We start from the raw sequence: 21,637 nt of genomic DNA on the forward strand, positions 1-21,637 counted from the left end.
GGAATTTGGCAATGACTTCTCTGTTTCTGTATTGTGAAACACATTAAGGAATATAGGTATTAGGTCTTCTTGGAAGTTCTGGTAGAATTCTGCATTGAAGCCTTCTGGACCTGGGCTTTTTTTGGTAGAGAGGTTTTTATAACAACTTCTAATTCTTCGTGACTAATAGGTCTATTTAGATTGTTTACCTGGTCCTGATTTAACTTTGGTATATGGGGGGCTGGAGTGGTGGCTCAGTGGTTAAGAGCATTTACTGTTCTTCCGGAGGACCTGAGTTCTATTCCCAGCAACCACATGGTGGCTCACAACCATCTGTAATGAGATCTGGTGCCCTCTTCTGGCACCAGAGAGAGAGAGAGGTGAGACAGAGAGAGGAGAGACAGAAGCTGCCTCTCTGATAGGGAGCTGGAAAATCCAACCTACACAATCTTAACCCAACTTTATACCTTTGAACTCACAAAGATAACCAGAAGGTTGTGATAACCCTAAAGATGCACTATTGTCAAACATACCTTAGTGCTGACCACAAGCTCTCCAATTGCTTTTAAGACCCATATGTGAAAAGGAATACCATACATTGTAGGGGTAAACTACCTAACTACTCAGTCCTAGAGAAATCATGGTTATTATAGGAGAATGTACAGCCACTAAACCAGAATAACCTGTAACAACTATAAACAAGAATCTATACTCACTGATAAGTATAGTCATCATCCTTCATCAATGAATTTCCCTTTGCAACAGATGGAGACTACTACACAAAACCACAATCAATCAAACCACAGGGTTGTGTAGTTCACACTCCCACACCCCAGATAAAGTTGAGTAGGAGGAGGTGGAAAGATTGTAAGGGACAGAGAGTCAGGAAGTTTGCTGTGAGACGGTGCCTCCCAGTAGCATATAACAGAAGCATTTAACATAATGTCTCACCAACATGTATGTACTAATGAAAATCCAAGGACTCAAGTCTAAATAAAAACACCTCAACCAAAGAATGTTGAGGGTAGGAGAAATAGCCTTCCTCATGAGGAGCACACACTTGCTATTGGTGACCCCAAACTAATGGTCAAACCTAAAAACATGCTTACAAGAAAGATTATATAGATCCTCCGCCCCCCGACTGCCGCGCGCTCCCTCCCTCGCGTCTCCTCCGGGCCCCTCTCTCCTCAGTTCCTCCGTGCTCCCTCCTTCTCCCTCTTCCTCCCTGCTCCCATCCCCCTCTCCCGAGCGCCCTCCCTCCGCCGTCCGCTTTCCTGTGTGAGTCGCAGGACGCGCCGCCCAGCCCGTCCGCCTGTCCGCCCGCCCGCAGCCCGGCGCCGGGCCGGGGCCTCGGGCCAGGACGCGTTTGTGGGCGGCTGGCCTCGGGGCGGGCTAGGGGCGCGCGGCACGAGCGGCGGGAGGGTCGGGGTTCGCGGGCCTCGCTGGGGCCGCGAGTGCGGGCGGAGGCGGGCGGCGCGGCAGGGGCGGGCGGCGCGTTCCGGGCGGGCGGGGAGTGCGAGAAGCCGATCGGGGCTGCGCGGGGAGAGAGGCATGGGGGCCACCCTCCGGGGGGGCCGGGGCCGCCGCCGCCGCCGCCGCCGCGGCAGCAGCGACTGAAGCCGCGCAGCGAGGAGGGGCGGGGAGTGGCCGCCGCCGTCCCCGGGAGGCGCCGGAGCCCGACTGCACTCGCAGCCAGCCAGCCGTCCCGAGCCGCTCACAGGTCACCTCTGACCCTGTTTTCCTAATCCCAGACCTAGTTACTTCGTGAAGGGGGCACTGAGGCTCGGCAGTGTTTCACAGAGAAAACCCTGCGAGTACCACGTGCCTACAACTGCTTCCAGCTTCCCAGACCACAGCTGTGGGGAGCTTGGGGTACAGCATACGAGATTCTGTATTAAGCTGCCCAGGCAGAGGAGAATGGGGTCTCCACAGCCTGAAGAATGAAGACACGACAGAATAAAGACTCAATGTCAATGAGGAGTGGACGGAAGAAAGAGGCCCCTGGGCCCCGGGAAGAGCTGAGATCAAGGGGCCGGGCCTCCCCTGGAGGGGTCAGCACGTCCGGCAGTGATGGCAAAGCTGAGAAGTCCAGGCAGACTGCCAAGAAGGTGCGAGTAGAGGAGACCTCTACCCCAAAGGCCAGCAAGCAGGGCCGCAGTGAGGAGATCTCAGAGAGCGAAAGCGAGGAGACCAGTGCACCCAAAAAGACCAAAACTGAGCAGGAGCTCCCTCGACCACAGTCTCCCTCGGATCTGGACAGCTTGGATGGGCGCAGCATTAATGACGATGGCAGCAGTGACCCTAGGGACATAGATCAGGATAACCGAAGCACATCTCCCAGCATCTACAGCCCTGGAAGTGTGGAGAATGACTCCGATTCATCTTCCGGCCTGTCTCAGGGCCCGGCCCGCCCCTACCACCCACCTCCACTCTTTCCTCCTTCCCCTCCACCACCAGACAGCACTCCCCGACAGCCAGAGCCCGGCTTTGAACCCCATCCTTCTGTGACACCTACAGGATATCATGCTCCAATGGAGCCACCCACATCTCGATTATTCCAGGGCCCGCCTCCTGGAGCCCCTCCCCCACACCCACAGCTCTACCCTGGGAATGCTGGTGGAGGTGTTTTATCTGGGCCCCCCATGGGTCCCAAAGGGGGAGCAGCTGCCTCTTCAGTGGGTACCCCTAGTGGAGGCAAGCAGCATCCCCCACCCACCACCCCAATTCCAATATCAAGCTCCGGGGCCAGTGGTCCCCCTCCAACAAAGCCACCTAATGCTCCAGTGGGTGGTGGGAACTTACCTTCTGCTCCACCATCAGCTACTTTCCCCCACGTGACCCCAAACCTGCCTCCTCCACCTGCCCTAAGACCCCTCAACAATGCCTCAGCCTCTCCTCCTGGCATGGGGGCTCAGCCAATCCCTGGGCATCTGCCCTCTCCCCATGCCATGGGTCAGGGTATGAGTGGACTTCCTCCTGGCCCAGAGAAGGGTCCAACTCTGGCTCCCTCACCCCACCCTTTACCCCCAGCTTCTTCCTCCTCTGCCCCTGGGCCCCCAATGCGGTATCCATATTCATCCTCCAGTAGCTCTGCAGCAGCTTCTTCTAGTTCTTCCTCCTCCTCGGCCTCCCAGTACCCAGCTTCCCAAGCTCTGCCCAGTTATCCCCATTCCTTCCCTCAGCCCACAAGTATGTCTGTCTCTAATCAGCCACCCAAGTATACCCAGCCTTCCCTCCCATCCCAGGCTGTGTGGAGTCAGGGTCCTCCACCTCCTCCTCCCTATGGCCGCCTCTTGGCCAACAACAACACCCATCCAGGCCCTTACCCTCCTGCTGGAGGCCAATCCACAGCCCACCCACCAGCCCCTACACATCACCATCACCAGCAGCAGCAGCCACAGCCACAGCAACAACATCATCCTGGAAACTCCGGGCCCCCTCCACCCGGGGCATATCCTCACCCCCTAGAGAGCAGCAGCTCCCACCATGCACACCCTTACAACATGTCTCCCTCCCTGGGGTCTTTGAGGCCCTACCCACCGGGGCCAGCACACTTGCCTCCTCCTCATGGCCAGGTGTCCTATAGTCAAGCAGGTCCCAATGGCCCCCCAGTTTCCTCCTCTTCCAATGCTTCCGGCTCTTCCTCTCAAGCCTCCTACTCCTGCTCGCACCCCTCCTCATCCCAGGGTTCCCAAGGGGCATCCTACCCCTTCCCACCCGTTCCTCCAGTCACTACTTCCTCAGCTACACTTTCTACTGTCGTTGCTACCTTGGCTTCCTCGCCTGCAGGCTACAAGATGGCCTCACCACCCGGGCCCCCTCAGTACAGCAAGAGAGCCTCATCCCCTGGGTCCTATAAGACCGCCACTCCACCTGGATACAAACCGGGGTCACCACCCTCCTTTAGAACAGGGACCCCGCCTGGCTTTCGAGGCACCTCTCCGCCAGCAGGCCCAGGGACCTTCAAGCCAGGCTCACCCACTGTGGGGCCAGGGCCCCTGCCACCTGCGGGGCCTTCGAGTTTGTCATCTCTGCCTCCACCACCCGCGGCCCCAGCGACAGGGCCGCCCCTGACTGCCACGCAGATCAAACAGGAGCCAGCTGAAGAGTATGAAGCCCCCGAGAGTCCGGTGCCCCCGGCCCGAAGCCCCTCGCCCCCTCCCAAGGTGGTGGACGTGCCCAGCCACGCCAGTCAGTCAGCCAGGTTCAATAAGCACCTGGACCGTGGCTTCAACTCGTGCGCGCGCAGCGACCTGTACTTCGTGCCGCTGGAGGGATCCAAGCTGGCCAAGAAGCGCGCGGACCTGGTGGAGAAAGTGCGGCGCGAGGCCGAGCAGCGCGCACGCGAAGAAAAGGAGCGCGAGAAGGAGCGCGAGCGCGAGAAAGAGCGCGAGCTGGAGCGCAGTGTGAAGCTGGCCCAGGAGGGCCGTGCTCCAGTGGAGTGCCCATCTCTGGGTCCAGTGCCCCATCGGCCTCCCTTTGAGCCTGGCAGCGCTGTGGCTACAGTGCCCCCTTACCTGGGTCCTGATACTCCAGCCCTGCGCACTCTCAGTGAATATGCCCGACCTCATGTCATGTCTCCTGGCAATCGCAACCACCCATTCTATGTGCCCTTGGGGGCAGTGGACCCGGGGCTTCTGGGTTACAATGTCCCAGCCCTGTACAGCAGCGACCCAGCTGCCCGCGAAAGGGAGCGGGAAGCCCGTGAACGCGACCTCCGTGACCGGCTCAAGCCTGGCTTTGAGGTGAAGCCTAGTGAGCTGGAACCCCTACATGGGGTCCCCGGGCCAGGCCTGGATCCCTTCCCCCGACATGGGGGCCTGGCTCTACAGCCTGGGCCACCTGGCCTGCATCCCTTCCCGTTTCATCCGAGCCTGGGGCCTCTAGAGCGAGAATGGCTAGCGCTGGCAGCTGGGCCAGCCCTGCGTCCTGACATGTCTTACGCTGAGCGGCTGGCAGCTGAAAGGCAGCATGCAGAAAGGGTGGCAGCCCTGGGCAATGACCCTCTGGCCCGACTGCAGATGCTCAACGTGACTCCCCATCACCACCAGCACTCCCACATCCACTCCCACCTTCACCTGCACCAGCAGGATGCCATTCATGCAGCCTCCGCCTCGGTGCACCCTCTCATTGACCCCCTGGCCTCAGGGTCTCACCTTACCCGGATCCCCTACCCAGCTGGGACCCTCCCTAATCCCCTTCTTCCTCACCCTCTGCACGAGAACGAAGTTCTTCGTCACCAGCTCTTTGCTGCTCCTTACCGGGACCTGCCAGCTTCCCTTTCTGCTCCCATGTCAGCAGCTCATCAGCTGCAGGCCATGCACGCCCAGTCAGCTGAGCTGCAGCGCTTGGCACTGGAACAGCAGCAGTGGCTGCACGCCCATCACCCATTGCACAGTGTACCACTGCCCGCCCAGGAGGACTACTACAGTCACCTGAAGAAGGAGAGCGACAACCGCTGTAGAACCTGCGATCCAGAGAGCGCCCACTGCTCTTTCACCCAGACCTTGGAGGACTACTCCACCCTTTTGCCGCACCCCCACCCCCCTAGAGCCGAGGAGAGGATGCTGCCCACTGGCAGAGCTTCTGCAGCTGGGCAGAGGGAGGGAGGGAAGAAGGGACAGACAAGGTTAAGGCCCAGGGTTGTGTGCAGAGGTGGGAAGTGGCAAGGGTGGGGACAGAAAGTGCACAGTATCTTGGACCAGGTCCCTCTTCCTTATCCCCTGCTTTTCTTCTCCTCCATGCCCAATCCTTGGTGCCACTGCTCCTCCCCTAACCCATTGGTGTGATTATTTCATCTGTTAGATGTGGCTGTTTTGCGTAGCATTGTTTGCTGCCCCTGCCCCATCCCCCTGTGTGCACCCCCCTCGGCGATGTGTGCCCCTTGCCCGTCCCACATTAATAATTTATATATATAAATATCTATATGATGCTCTTTAAAAAACAATTTGACCAAAACCAACCAAACAAAAACATCCTCACACTTCAAAAAAAAAAAAAAGATTATATAGTCTGAGTAGGTTGTGTTTGTGTACATAGAAATACATATATGTATATAAATGTGTGTAAAAGTGAGCAAAGAGGCCATGGTTTGAAAGAGAACCAGGCAGAGTACACGGGAAGGACTGAGATGAATAAAGGGAAAAGGTATATGATGTAAGTATAATCTCAAGAAATAATTTTCTAAAAAATCACAAGGCTAGACATTTCTGAAATCTATGAACCAGGAAACCCTAATGAAATGGGTAAAATTCTAGATCAGAGATCAAAATTCTGGGTAAGAGAAATTAAATCAAAAATAGGTTCAAAACGTAAACAGACCTTTAGAAAAAAATGAGAACCAACTGACATAAGCCTTCCTTTAAATTCCATTTTATAGAAAATAGGGCACATCTTCTTCCTTCCTAAGCAGCTTAGAGGTGTTGTAATCCAGAAGTTTTATTTATTTTAATTGTAAAAAATATGGTGTCTCCCTTTACAATCTGACTGGTAGCATGGACATTATCTGTGGTAATAGAGTTGGTTGCTCATTCCTGGACTCTTAAAATGGTTAAGTCCTAAACATTAGATTGCAAAATCACTCACCCAGAAAAAAATAAATACTACAACTTGAAAGATATGAAAACCTACTACATCCTTTAAAACATCTGCAGAACAGCAGCGTGGGGCTTATGGAGATTAGCAGGGCTGTAGATTGAATAACTAATCTCTACCTCCAAGGATCTTGGCCACCACAGAACATATACTTTCCCTGAGAAGTGCACCATGATTGTAAAATAACTCTGTGTCCAAACAGAAATAAAACAAGAAAGTGCCCTCATCTGCAGGGTTCAGGATCCTGCATGGCCCCCAGTAGTGAGCACCACTCCTCTGGCATGCCGTGGCAACAATGGACACATAAGAAGGGAAACCGGTTACCGATACCAGGCTGCCTGTCCCACTAGAGCCCTCCACAAGGAACCAGAGACAAGGACGGCAGCAGGGTGCTGCAGCAGGACTTGTGCTTTATTGTGGGAGATATGAGGAACATGGGTGGGCAGCAGAAGCTGGGCTTTGTTCTTGGTCCTGACCACACAGCCCTTGACCTCCATACATAAATAGGGGCAGACTCTGCACAGGTGGCCCCTCCAGCCCCGGAACAGGAACCCACTGTGTAAGGGGCCTCATGTCCAGACTGGCACTGAATCCGTCCCAGTGGTGCTGGTCATGCACGTCTCCATGCTGGCCAGGCAGCTTCCAGGCAGGCTGATGAGGCTTCTGTCATCCTCGTACTCATCCCCATCCTGCTCTGAGGAGTCCACGAGGCTGCTCAGCTTGTTCCCAGGTTGCCCTCTTTGGAGGAGGTCTGCTTTGGCAGCTCCCCTGTCCAGGTACACTTTGTACATGGAGTCCCCATGTAGGTAATCAGGCTGTGCTCACTGTGAACACAGTCATCTTGTCCACAGCCAGCAGCAGAAACCTGATGAAGTTGAGCAGGGATTGAAAGAAAGTCCCCTCGATGGACGGGACCTTCTTTGCGCACCTTGTAAAGATCCCGTGGGCACCTTTCTTGTTTTTCAAACAGAGAAACAGTTGTACACAGCCTGGGCCATGAACTCACCCACCCGCTTCAGAAGCCTTGTGCAATAGAGTACCTGTTTGTCATGTTGGTACAGCCCTTGCCCTCAGTGGAGGGCAGGAAGTAATACTGAGACTTACAGTAGTATTGCAGACCCCACAGCGTGAGGGGCTGGTGGAAGCTGGGATGGCCCAGTTTCCCAGATCCTCCACTGGACCACTTCAGCTCTGGCCACCAACACTACTTGCTCTTGAGAATTTAGATCCATCAAACTGAACACTGTAGCTGGCTCTACAATTCTCTAACAGTTCATCAGCTATATACACTAATACCTTCTCCAGGGATTCGAGGACCGGCATGGTCATGTCAGCCTGGACTGCTCTGCTGGCCATGACCGAAGAAGAGAAATACTCCTGAGTACCTGAGATCTCAGGATTCTGAATGCTTGTTTTAGACATGTATCTGAAGAAGAGCATCAGGTACATCTTGTGTGCCTTGTGGTAGTCGCCCTTCTCGATGCTTGCACACAGTTTGCCTCCATGTGGTGGGGGCATCTTTCTGGGTGACCAAAATCAATACCATGAGCCTCTGCACTGTTCAGAACTGGTGCTGTGGCAGGCGATGTTGGTGGAGCCTCCTTGCTCCCTTCCCTGTGGCTGCTACATGCACTCTACCAGAACTGATTTGTTTTTTGGCAGAAGCTACTATTGATGGCTACTTCCCCATCTGCCTGTATCACTGTGGGAAACACTATTTTCCTAGATAATACAGCAGTGCTGAGCCTCACCCTTCATCTATAGTTCAGAGATGTGCAAATTTACATTTTTTGAGGCTTCTCTGGATCCAGAGAATGTAATGGAGATTCTAAGCCTCAGTGACTTGTTTGAGTCTTTGCAGTAGAACAGGAAAACTCTGGGAGGTCTCCCCTCCATCTGCTGGACAAGTAAATGTTATTGCCAATGCCGTTTACACTCCTCAGGGCGCAGGTGAGTCTGGCTGTTGATCCAAGAGGCACAGAGGAGGAGGGTGTTTCTGTCAATGTAGTCTGAGAAAAGGAACCTGCCAAAGCAGAAACCACAGTGAACAGCAGAGTTGAGGTACAGCATTTTGGGGATCTGAACCAGAAGGGATTGACTGAGTTTAGGAGTTCTCCCCAGGACTCTTGGACCTGTCCGTACCTGTACATTGAGATGGAAAAATGAAGATGAGGGGAGTCCAAGCAATGGCAGGCTCAGCACACCTTCTTCTCAGACAGGGTCTTCTGTCTGGGCTGTCTCATTATCTCATCATCTGGACCCCATAGAGGAAGATGTGCTAGTCAAGCAAATGAGTTCTCACTAACTCCTCCTAGTTCAGTGTGGGTTCCTGAAAGAGCAAGCCAGGTGAAGTGAATTACTTTCTCCATGGAATATAAAGTAGATGGTAAAACACCCAGGCCTGTGTGCAAAGACCTCTTTGAGATCCACAGGAGAGCGATTGCTGATTCCTCACAAATTGGAGGACTCAGTCAGTCATGGCCCGCTGTCTGTTGGGGTTATCGCATGTGGGCACCTGTCCTGCAGAAACTCCAGAGAGAGACTCAGCACACTCCTGTAAGTCGCAGAGCAGCCATCTCTTCCACAGGTGTTCACTGTATCAGTGCTGCTGTGGGTTTCAGACTTATGAAAGGAAAACTACAGGGAGCATGGCGATGTGTCCTAGCAAAGCCATCGCTGATGCATTTCCTGATGAATGTGGACAGGGACAGCACATGGGCAATCAACACAGGAGAGCTTGGGACCCACCCAGGAACTGAGGATGACAAACCCTGAACAGAGACAAATGAGTCTGATAATATGAACAATTCTGTTGCCTTTAATGGATCAAGGATGATTAGATCTGTCTATTTTAGAGGAGGAGGCACTTGTTCAAAATGCTGTGGGTGAAAAGGGGTTCATACAGTGAAGTAGGCCTTGATAAATGTCACAGGAGATGACACATCATGGCCTAGAATGCAGATCAAATACCAACATAGGGTCTGCAGGTAGCAGGCAGAGTGCAGAACCAGGCAATATGTCAAGATGTCATGTATGGCTTTCAGGCAAATGTGTTAATATGTTCAAGAGATATTTAACCAAAATGCTGCCTGTTGTTTCTTCTGACATTAGACACCCTACTTTGATAGATGTAATGGGCTGAACTTGCACAGAAGGGGCCTTGAAGAATGCATTTGCCAGAGGCTGATACAGTCCAACAGCTGAGAACCAGGGAAAGGCTGAAATGGGACAGATCTTGAAGGTGCAGCAGTGATGCAGTAAGCAGGCGTTGCAAAAAGAGGAGATGGTGCAGGGTACAAGATGCGTCGTAGACCGTGACTTAGGAAAGAAAGCAGGTTCAAGGACCCACTTAGGGGTTAGTGATATATTAACCACATGACACATGATAATGTGGAAACAGGAGTGTATTCAGACATAGAGCTTTCCAGAATCATTTTCCATTAGTAAAATGTACCAAGCACAGGCTGATATTTCTATATTTAAGAGAAAAATGCCAACTCCATGGGATTCCCTTTAAACACTAGGTTCAATGGAAAGTACTTGGATTAGTAAACCAATCATAACCTTGATGTCTGTTTTATTGGCATTTTATGATCACTTAGAATCATTGAATGTGAACGAATAGAAGATACTGTAAGCAGAAGCTGTGTACAAAGGCAGCAGTGTAGACAAATACTGTTGCAGATGTGGAGATGGATCGAGGCCCAGGAGTTTGAGTATCCTGCACTGTTTCTCTTGTCTCTGTCATCTTGAGAAACTCACCTGTGCCAGACTTGAATGTAATATCCAGGCCCACCACCGGGCCACAACCCAAAGGTGTGTGTGGTGCCTATATTACCTGATGCATAGTTAGATTCACAGAAAGAGCTGGAGTCTGTTAAAAGTGGTCTTGAGAATACAAAGAAAGAGACCACCACTCCCACTAAAGCATCTTACTGATGCAACTTCTAATGAGGAGAATAGATGCTCACAGAAGTGGCAGAGCAAGCATACCTGGAGAGTAAGCTGTACTTTTTATCCCTGTTAACACTATTATCCATGACCAAAGGAAGGAAAGTAGTTGTTTGGATGAGCTGAGGTCCAACTTCACAGTGTATGCACAGTTAGAGCTAGTCTGGAAAGGAATTATGAACAGTGAAGAAGGCAAAGAGAAGAGGAGGTCACTGGATGTATAGATATTCTGTTTTCTTTTTTAAAAAAGGAAAGGAAATTGGTTCCATCTGTCTGGAAGAACATGTCTAACACTTGAAGAGAAGTGGGCATTTAGAATGGGACATTGGGAATGGAGGAAGAAAGTCTAAAAGGCTCAGGAGTGTTCAGGGTTGAAGGAAAAACAGCATTTGTTTTATAGTATTTGACAAGAAAAATGATCATTTAATATTTCTTACAGGACTGGTTATTATTGACTCATAGGGGTATCCAAGGAGATATGAGGAACAGATATTTGACTTTTTTACCTCATTGTACCCTAGAGACAGTGGAACTGATTTCCATGATCAAGGTGCAGGCAATGTTAGCCAAGAAGCAGAGGGCAGGATGGACTGGGAAAGGATCCTTGCAGTAATAGAGACGAACAGATGGTAGATGAGATGCTGTGGTAAAGTGTAGTAGTGATCTGTGCTTCAGATGCAGATACAGCCAGGGTGACAGCAGAGCTCTTATGCCTGTCCCTGCCCTGCAGTGAAAGAAGCAGTTCAAGACCAAAGTTCTCCTCAGGGAGTCCAGGTTGTCCTAGGCCTCCTTTCCCGCCCCTGCAGAGAAGTGGCTCTTCCTTTGGGAATGTTTCCACTGAGGCTGCCAAGACCCTTGTGAGCCCTGCTGCTAAAGCTCAGCTTCCATGGGAGCCTGAGGAGTAGCTAGGTAGGATTTCAGTTTTGGGGAGTCATAGCAGTAATCACCAGCTCTGGCTGACTCCTTTCACCCTGGGCTCTGACAGGACAGAAGGACAGCACTGCTGAGTCTCCTCAGTGAGCACAGGGTGAGCTCTAACAGGATCATTAGTCACCACAGAACACAGGCCTCAGAATCCAGCTGGATTCTACTAGATCATATCCTTTGATCTTCTGAAAAGATTGCCACATCCAGAAGACATCTTTAACACTCTTACAAAAATAAAAGGAAATAACACATTGTTAACTTTCCCACAGAGAATGCCATCAGATTATTTCATTGGTATGTGATTTACCACAAAGATATATATATTTGGGGTTCCTCAAAGAATTCATTATTCGGGGAACATATTCCAGTAACTATCAAATGAATTTACTGCACTACAGTCTCAACTTTTCGCCTATACAATAGTCTGCCCCATACACGATCAGACACTCATTTATGAGATTCCTGCACTCACTTCCAGTGTCTGTATGTTTCGCTAGTCGATGTACAAATTTCAAATCCATCATTCTTCTCCTACACCACTGCATCCAATTCCCACCACTTTATCTCAGCCAGCAACACCAGAGACACTATGTCCCTAGACACACTTGCAAGTAGGTGAACTTCAATCTCATTCTCATCCTCCAATCCCAGTTCCCCAGTCTTATTCCCAGCTTTATAGCAGGCCACCTGTTCTGGACTCTCCTTTTTCTGTCCCCATTCCTGGAGTAAACAAATCCTCTCTCTCAGCCTTCTCTTCATCCCATTCCTTTGTCTTGGTCTCCTTCACTGGAGACAGTCTGTCACTGCAGCCCATGCTGACCATGGAAGCAAATAGGCAATATTTCCTCTCCTTTCTGTCCTCCATTTTCAAACACTCAGTCTCATCCCTAAGACTGTACAAGACCACGTGCTGGACAGGGATGTGATTTCACCTCTTAATCCAACTCCCTAAGGACTTTAGAGATCCAGAAGGCTGACCAAACTTTTCTCCCTCCTTATGTATCTGATGAGACACTTGCCAATCTAGCTCATCCTACTCTTTCCTGCAATCTCCCAATACTAGAAACACTGCCCACCTGCAACCACCAGTGGCCACACCTGGGAGAGACTCAGAGCACTCTCTAAAGGCTACCCACAGCCACCACACCCCCTCCAGAAATCCTGTGAGGGCAACAGAAACTAAGGAATGAAAAACCTACCCAACAGACAGGCAAGACCAGATATCAACTACTGGAAGTGAAATTTTTCTAAGCCCAGATGGCTGGATGTCAGCATGAGGACAGAATCAAAACAGCCCAACAGTGTGTCTCCATTAGAGCTCATCAGTAGGACTTCAGTAGTTCCCAAGCAAGGCAAACAGCTGACACACAGAACAAGGACTTCAAAATAGCTATTATGAGAATGGTCAAGGACCTTAGGAGGACATGAATGAAATCTTTGGAACACAAACAATGGATTTGAATGAAGAAGACAGGTCAAGGGTACACATGAAAAAAAAAGATTCGATAAAGACAAGTGGAACCAAGGGAGAACTGGAAACAGTGTAAGGGACTGGAGCAAGAATCCTAGAGGTAAGACTTACTGACAGAATGTAAGAGATAGAAGCAAAAATCGCAGACATTGAAGACAAGATAGAAGATAATTGTTTTCCCAGTCAATAACAATGTTAAATCTAATAAAATTTCCACCACAAAGCACCAGAAAAATTGGGATATTATGTAAAGGCCAAGTCCATGATTAAGGGGAATAGAAGGCGAAGAAAGCAAAGTCAAAGAAACAGAAACTATTTCCAATAAAATCATAGAAGAAAACTTCCCTAACCTAAAGATTGAGCTTCCTATTAAGGTAAAAGAAGCATACAGAACTCCAAATAGACTAGATCATCAAACAAATCATACTTGGCACAATATAATCAAATCAATAAAACAAAGAATGTTCAAGGGTATAATAAAAATAATCAAGTAACATATAATGGCAGGAATTATTAGAATAAAATGATGACTGACTGTACTAACACTGACTATTATTATGACTGGGGTGAACAGGGCACCATATAGGACTCGGTCAAGATTTCATCTACATGATGTAGCCAATGAAGTGGATTCCGGACAATTGATAAACTGTCACAAAGAACCATACTCCCATTCACCAGGACAGGACCATTGGCCTCTGCAGAGGAGAGCACACAATTGGGATGGTTGGTGTACATCAAGACCATGATACAGAAACTCATCATCTACCACAAGGAGATGCACATTGGACACGAATTCACTACACCTGACTGATCTCAAGATTGGACCCCTGAAAAGCTTGTCAGCTGGCTTGCCCCTGGTGACCCAGGAAGATGCTCCATATATGTATGGTGGGCAGGAGAAGACTGCAGGCAGCTCCCTCAACAAGGCTGCACACCATACCACTGGCCATCATCTGCAGCTCCTTGGCAATCGGGTTTCCTTCTAAACTAAAGCCTGATGATGGCCCTGGGCTCAAAGATGTTCCAAGTTTGTTGACTTTTTCTGGGCAGTGATGTTTCCCAGTCCTTTTAAGCACTGTTTACCTATTTCTAGTACAAACACCTATCTTGCTGTTTACTCAAAGTCAAGGAATCCCCCATGGGGACATCAAATTTATCTGTCTGAATAATCATTGGCTGAGACAACAGCACCTTAGGGCATGAAAGATGAAGGCTTGAACTCGGTCAAGCAGAAAGAAGAAGAGGCTCCTGAAAACATGTGGCTTCTCTTCTCTGCAGCCACACCCTCTCTGAGCACCTCAGGACGAGAACAGATTTCTCAGGCAGCACTCACCTGCTGCAGCTTGGAGCAAGCTGGAACCCATGAGGAAGATAGGGTCATCTTCTCGGGGTACACATGCACCATTCGCTCCTAACCTCCTCTTCAGGGGAATTTTGCTCCTCTCCTTCTTGGTTGTGGACCCTGTCACCACCCACACATTCATTCCTTACTTTTCTGCTCTCAGAATGGAATTTCCTCTGGATAAATCACCTCCTCCCCATCCAGATGCAAGCCCTTTCTTCTGCCCTCTCTCACTGCTTTTATCCTTTGACATGTCCCACTTTCCCCACTCCTCCTTCCCCCTCCTCTTCCTGTGCCTCCTTACCACCTAAGAGGAAAGTGTGCAAGCGCTTCTTTACAGGTGCTCATTGATTCTGTTGATGGAAGTGAGGGGAGGAGGAGATGGGGACCCAGAGTCATCTGGGACACTTAACTTTTCTCATGTGGACTTGAAGCAGGATGGATGCCTCGTCATCGCCCATGATGATGTGACAGGCTTCTATGTCCAGCTACTTCTTCTGGGAACAAATGAAGTTCACCCTTGCACCCAGTAGGAGAGGAGGGGTACAGAGCTCATGCCCTGGTGGCTGGAGCTGTCTATCAGGTAGATGTTTGGGGCACACCTCCTTTCATGCTCTGGCCTGGCTTGCTCCAGAAACTGTTATGCCCCAACCAGGCCGAACACAGACCCGGGGTTTAGGAATCCCGGGTCAGGGCCGCATCGTCAGCCCTTGAAAAGAGATGAACAAAGGACTGTTTTAGTGACATTGACATAGAAAGACTTAGCAAAAAGCTGAACTGAGGAACCAGAGTTCTCCACATACTTCTTCCATTCCTAAACTGTTGTCCCTTTGAAAGCTCTTCTCCCTCCAGTTCCCCTGCATCCGCAAGCCCTGCCAGCAACCTCTGCTATCTGCTTCTGTCTCAACTATGCTAGTCTCTTCATGAATAGGATTCAGTGTGAAAGCACCTTTTGGGGTTCCAGAAACCTTAATGTTTAAGTCCTGTAAATGACTGAAGCCTGCCCATGGCAAAGTGCCTTCGAAAAGTCAGGTCAAATCATAAGAGATTAACTGGCCTCACCCACCACATTTCCTTAAAAGTGCAATTTCCATTCTTTTGTTATTCCTTACCTGGATGTTGTCTCTTTTGTCCTTGGCATGCAGAGGCAGCAGAAAAACCTTCGAAAAAGGTTTCTGGTGGCCTTCACCTTAGCGTCCTTGTGTGTCCCCTCAGATGTTAAGTTTGCAGCATTTTCTGCTGACTTGGGTGTTTCTAATGACTTCATATCAGCACCCTGTGGGGCAGAATTCGCAGGTGAGTTAAGATCTGATGTTTAAATCAGGGGAGCTGGACTTAGAGAAACCCTTGCTAGTTTTTTCATTTACCTCCTGGCCTTTCTTTACTTTGGGTTCTGTCATGAAGGTTGGCAGAGCCAGCTCACTCCACCTTCTCCTCAGTGGAAAGCGAGGGAGGGTGAGATGAAGAGAGAGCCTCCTGGAGTAGCAGACCTGTGGATGATATTTGCTTTTCCACCTGTAGATACGATTTTTCTGAAAAAGGGCGTCGTTTTTGGCTAAGGTCCAATAAAATCTATTTGGCAAAATTGTGTCACAGTTCTCTTCTGCCACTATGTTAGTCAGTGAGCAGGTTGTGTTGACAAGGCTTGAAATAGAGTACTCCGACGCTAATTGTTTGGAAGACTGTAAACTGTCATCAGTGAGATGGACCCAGGATACTTCATCTGCCATGTCCTCCACCTTTTCTGGTGGGGATTGGCTCTGCAATAAGATGCTAGAAATGAAAAAAAAAAGCAAAATCAACATTAGGAGACAAAGTGCCATGGGCAAAGTGCCTTCGAAAAGTCAGCTCAAATCATAAGAGATTAACTGGCCTCACCCACCACATTTCCTTAAAAGTGCAATTTCCATTCTTTTGTTATTCCTTACCTGGATGTTGTCTCTTTTGTCCTTGGCATGCAGAGGCAGCAGAAAAACCTTCGAAAAAGGTTTCTGGTGGCCTTCACCTTAGCGTCCTTGTGTGTCCCCTCAGATGTTAAGTTTGCAGCATTTTCTGCTGACTTGGGTGTCTCTAATGACTTCATATCAGCACCCTGTGGGGCAGAATTCGCAGGTGAGTTAAGATCTGATGTATAAATCAGGGGAGCTGGACTTAGAGAAACCCTTGCTAGTTTTTTCATTTACCTCCTGGCCTTTCTTTACTTTGGGTTCTGTCATGAAGGTTGGCAGAGCCAGCTCACTCCACCTTCTCCTCAGTGGAAAGCGAGGGAGGGTGAGATGAAGAGAGAGCCTCCTGGAGTAGCAGACCTGTGGATGATATTTGCTTTTCCACCTGTAGATACGATTTTTCTGAAAAAGGGCGTCGTTTTTGGCTAAGGTCCAATAAAATCTATTTGGCAAAATTGTGTCACAGTTCTCTTCTGCCACTATGTTAGTCAGTGAGCAGGTTGTGTTGACAAGGCTTGAAATAGAGTACTCCGACGCTAATTGTTTGGAAGACTGTAAACTGTCATCAGTGAGATGGACCCAGGATACTTCATCTGCCATGTCCTCCACCTTTTCTGGTGGGGATTGGCTCTGCAATAAGATGCTAGAAATGAAAAAAAAAAAGCAAAATCAACATTAGGAGACAAAGTGCCATGGGCAAAGTGCCTTCGAAAAGTCAGCTCAAATCATAAGAGATTAACTGGCCTCACCCACCACATTTCCTTAAAAGTGCAATTTCCATTCTTTTGTTATTCCTTACCTGGATGTTGTCTCTTTTGTCCTTGGCATGCAGAGGCAGCAGAAAAACCTTCGAAAAAGGTTTCTGGTGGCCTTCACCTTAGCGTCCTTGTGTGTCCCCTCAGATGTTAAGTTTGCAGCATTTTCTGCTGACTTGGGTGTCTCTAATGACTTCATATCAGCACCCTGTGGGGCAGAATTCGCAGGTGAGTTAAGATCTGATGTATAAATCAGGGGAGCTGGACTTAGAGAAACCCTTGCTAGTTTTTTCATTTACCTCCTGGCCTTTCTTTACTTTGGGTTCTGTCATGAAGGTTGGCAGAGCCAGCTCACTCCACCTTCTCCTCAGTGGAAAGCGAGGGAGGGTGAGATGAAGAGAGAGCCTCCTGGAGTAGCAGACCTGTGGATGATATTTGCTTTTCCACCTGTAGATACGATTTTTCTGAAAAAGGGCGTCGTTTTTGGCTAAGGTCCAATAAAATCTATTTGGCAAAATTGTGTCACAGTTCTCTTCTGCCACTATGTTAGTCAGTGAGCAGGTTGTGTTGACAAGGCTTGAAATAGAGTACTCCGACGCTAATTGTTTGGAAGACTGTAAACTGTCATCAGTGAGATGGACCCAGGATACTTCATCTGCCATGTCCTCCACCTTTTCTGGTGGGGATTGGCTCTGCAATAAGATGCTAGAAATGAAAAAAAAAAAGCAAAATCAACATTAGGAGACAAAGTGCCATGGGCAAAGTGCCTTCGAAAAGTCAGCTCAAATCATAAGAGATTAACTGGCCTCACCCACCACATTTCCTTAAAAGTGCAATTTCCATTCTTTTGTTATTCCTTACCTGGATGTTGTCTCTTTTGTCCTTGGCATGCAGAGGCAGCAGAAAAACCTTCGAAAAAGGTTTCTGGTGGCCTTCACCTTAGCGTCCTTGTGTGTCCCCTCAGATGTTAAGTTTGCAGCATTTTCTGCTGACTTGGGTGTCTCTAATGACTTCATATCAGCACCCTGTGGGGCAGAATTCGCAGGTGAGTTAAGATCTGATGTATAAATCAGGGGAGCTGGACTTAGAGAAACCCTTGCTAGTTTTTTCATTTACCTCCTGGCCTTTCTTTACTTTGGGTTCTGTCATGAAGGTTGGCAGAGCCAGCTCACTCCACCTTCTCCTCAGTGGAAAGCGAGGGAGGGTGAGATGAAGAGAGAGCCTCCTGGAGTAGCAGACCTGTGGATGATATTTGCTTTTCCACCTGTAGATACGATTTTTCTGAAAAAGGGCGTCGTTTTTGGCTAAGGTCCAATAAAATCTATTTGGCAAAATTGTGTCACAGTTCTCTTCTGCCACTATGTTAGTCAGTGAGCAGGTTGTGTTGACAAGGCTTGAAATAGAGTACTCCGACGCTAATTGTTTGGAAGACTGTAAACTGTCATCAGTGAGATGGACCCAGGATACTTCATCTGCCATGTCCTCCACCTTTTCTGGTGGGGATTGGCTCTGCAATAAGATGCTAGAAATGAAAAAAAAAGCAAAATCAACATTAGGAGACAAAGTTCTGACAATCAGTTTGTACGTCAAGAAATCAAAAGTCTCACAAACATCCTAATGACGCATCTTGGTGGTCAAAGATGCAAAAAGCAAACAAACAAAGCACAACATTCCAGTCTCAAAACTGTTATGAGAAAGGATAAGAAAGAACAGAGCTAGAGATCACTTGGCAGTTGAAACAAAGAGCTGGTCCTTTGAAAGGATGAACAAATCTGACAACACTTTACATGAACCCCCCAGAGGAAGACACATATTATTGAAATGTGAGACAGGAAAGAGATGAGTAAGATCCATGGGAACTCTAGGGGCTGTGAGAAAACCTTGTACTCCAAAGTGTTGACAATCCTCAAAGAAAGATATTGCTAAATTCATGGACCAGACACAAACAGAGATGTAAAAGGTTACCAAACATGCACCACCAGCTGCCTTTCCACTGCTGCACCTGGTTATGATGATGAATTGAGGAGCTTATGAAATGTGCTAAGATCTATATGAGTACAAGATTGAAAGAATATAAGTCTTTCCGTATAAGGAGAGCCAGGACCAAAGATTGCATAAAGGAACATACCTGCTGTCTTTAAAAACAATGGAGATCAATGATCCTCAAGCTGCTTCACCAGTGAAAAAAAATATCTTTCTAAACATTCTAAGATGGCAGTAGTACCCCGATGCCAAAACAATGAATACACACACACACACACACACACTCATGCACATTTGAGGGTGCACACAACCAAACACACATACACAGACACACAAACACACACACTACTACACACACTCACAAAATGTATATTGTAATGTTCTTGATGTCCATCATCTGAAATAAGATTCCCTGTTCAACACTGTTTAAGAATACCTAAGAGATATCTCATGTTCTCAGGGCTTCAGCAAGGAGTACTAGGGGTTAGTCCACACAAAAAGGATCATCAGTTAACAGACAAGTTTAGCACTAAGAGTCCATACTCTTCCATGAAGAATGAAATGTTGTAGTTTTCTGAAATACACACGGACACAGCATTGGATGTACTGTGCAAGTTCCAGACATATCCTGAGCTAACTAGAGCCATGGATGTGTTTGTGGATTCTTAAAAGGGGAGTGCAATATGCACATGCCAGGGGATTTTGCAATATAACCAGCAGATGAAAATGATCCATGCTCATAGATACATGTCTCAAGGCATATTTTCTACATTTCATAGTTAAGGTTTGAAATAAAACAACAAACCCCAAAAGAAATTATAGTACCACATGGCCAAACAAAATTGAAAAAAGGGATCAAATCTAGAAAAAAAGTCAAATGGGCACAAGTAGAAATCAATGTCTCAGACACCAGCAGTGACTCTGTGACTTCAACGATTGCACAAAACATGAAACTCATGGCAACGAGAGGAAGACTCCCAATGTTAATGTCCGAGAGACTGGGAAATCCCAATTGTATCAGGACCAATGCTACATACAAAGCCTCTCCATCCAACATGACTTTCTCTTCAGCTTCACAATCAAGTCCAAACCACTGAATGTCCTTTGGGAACAAATTCCTATCATTTCTCACAAAGGACAAGTTATGTAACTGGCAAGGTTGGACCAGTAACAGCAAGGAGTAACACAAGGTAGGTTCTCTGTCTAATAATAGGACTGCATTATTTTTATCATGGCAGTGAACATATCCTTAACATAATGCAACTTAAGGGACAAAAGGTCTTCCTTGTCTCATGCCCTCTGAATACAGGGGAGGCATGGCAGATAGAGGAGCTAGGGAAGTTGACCTGGCAAGATGAGGCTGAAGGAACTGGTTCCATGGCTTTGGCAGGCCCTTGCTGCATTCAGTCACCTAATTCCTCCTGCTTCTTTCCAATACTTTAATGTTTTCTGTCTTCCCAAACCAATCAGCATTCCAGAGATCAAGCATTCAGGCACATATCGAAGTGTGAGTCCTTTCACATCAAACCCTGCGGATGTATTCCCCCAGTCTTGGGTGAGCACCATAGTCAGAAGAAGGATAGAGTCAGAAACTCTTGAGTTGAGCTAGACTAGGGTCTTGGGTCTGCATTATCTGAGGTTGGAACTGCTTCAGTGGTTTTTTCACTATGTCTATAAGTTCTCTCAGAACTCTCTAAGATAAACGTCATCACCTCTCCACTCCAGATATTCATTTTTTTCTTACCCTTACATGGATGTATTCTAAAAGATGGTAGGCCTCATTGAACATAGTATTGTGGTGGGAGGTCCCTAATTGAAGTTTTGTTTTGTGGTGGATGGGACATGGCTATTCAACAAGGCCATCAAGAGAATATGTGACATTTGGGGCTCAACAAAAGATTGGAGGATGTAATCAAACTGGGGGTATATTCACAGTGCCCCTCATTGTAAAGCTTACTTTCTGCAATTATCTCCTACTAGTGACGACTTAAAATTAGAATAGAATATTTTTGAAATGTCAATGAATCATACTCATTTAAGAGAAAAAATAAAGGTGGTTTGAAACAAGAAACTAATTTGAAAGCACAAATCAATTCAAACACCATTCAAATATATATATAAAAACCAACAATTCAGGAAAGAACCACAACCCTTTTGGTCAAATCAGATCAACATGTCTGTTTCCAAGTGATCAAAGTAACCATGTGAACTTGACCCAAATTCTGAGTCCAAATTCCCTAAAGCTAACAAGGCAATACCTTCTCTGCAATGTAAGGCAAGACCCAGACTGGCCAGTGCCTTCAATGAGCAGGGTCTGCAAGACCTCACAATCTGTCCATTGCATTCATGCTCTTCAGGACAAAAGGAATTTCTTTCCTTGTGTCTCCCAGAACTGCATTTCTTTCTTCCTGAGAGTGACCCAGTCCTTAGAAGAAGCAACATCACTTCCATAAGTCCTCCACTCACACCCTGGGTCACAATGCACAGGAAAGGCACGAATGGAGACCAGGGAATGAGGATCTCAAGCATGCTTGCATGGCTGTTCCAGGTTCCATTTCCTGTAATGCCCAATTTCTCCTTCTGGGTTCTACTACCTGACTGTTTCACAACTTCTCCAGATAGCACCCCCTGTAGTGACCAGGAATTCAGAGATGATGAGATAGTGTTAGACCTCTATCATTAGATC

General features: G+C 48.1%; 1 protein-coding gene and 1 pseudogene across 1 annotated transcript; one reads left to right on the forward strand and one right to left on the reverse strand.

Annotated features, from left to right (window-relative positions):
• The first annotated feature begins 1,548 nt into the window (after positions 1-1,548).
• On the forward strand, positions 1,549-5,768 carry LOC130865141 (atrophin-1-like). Its single transcript, XM_057756017.1, has one exon. The coding sequence runs from the start codon at positions 1,920-1,922 to the stop codon at positions 5,766-5,768; it is 3,849 nt and encodes a 1,282-aa protein (XP_057612000.1). The 5' UTR covers positions 1,549-1,919.
• Positions 5,769-6,970: 1,202 nt separating this feature from the next.
• Positions 6,971-14,247, reverse strand: LOC130865285 (Golgi to ER traffic protein 4 homolog; annotated as a pseudogene).
• Positions 14,248-21,637: the final 7,390 nt, after the last annotated feature.

Source organism: Chionomys nivalis, chromosome 23 (genome assembly GCF_950005125.1).
Source record: "Chionomys nivalis chromosome 23, mChiNiv1.1, whole genome shotgun sequence".
NCBI lineage: Eukaryota > Metazoa > Chordata > Mammalia > Rodentia > Cricetidae > Chionomys > Chionomys nivalis.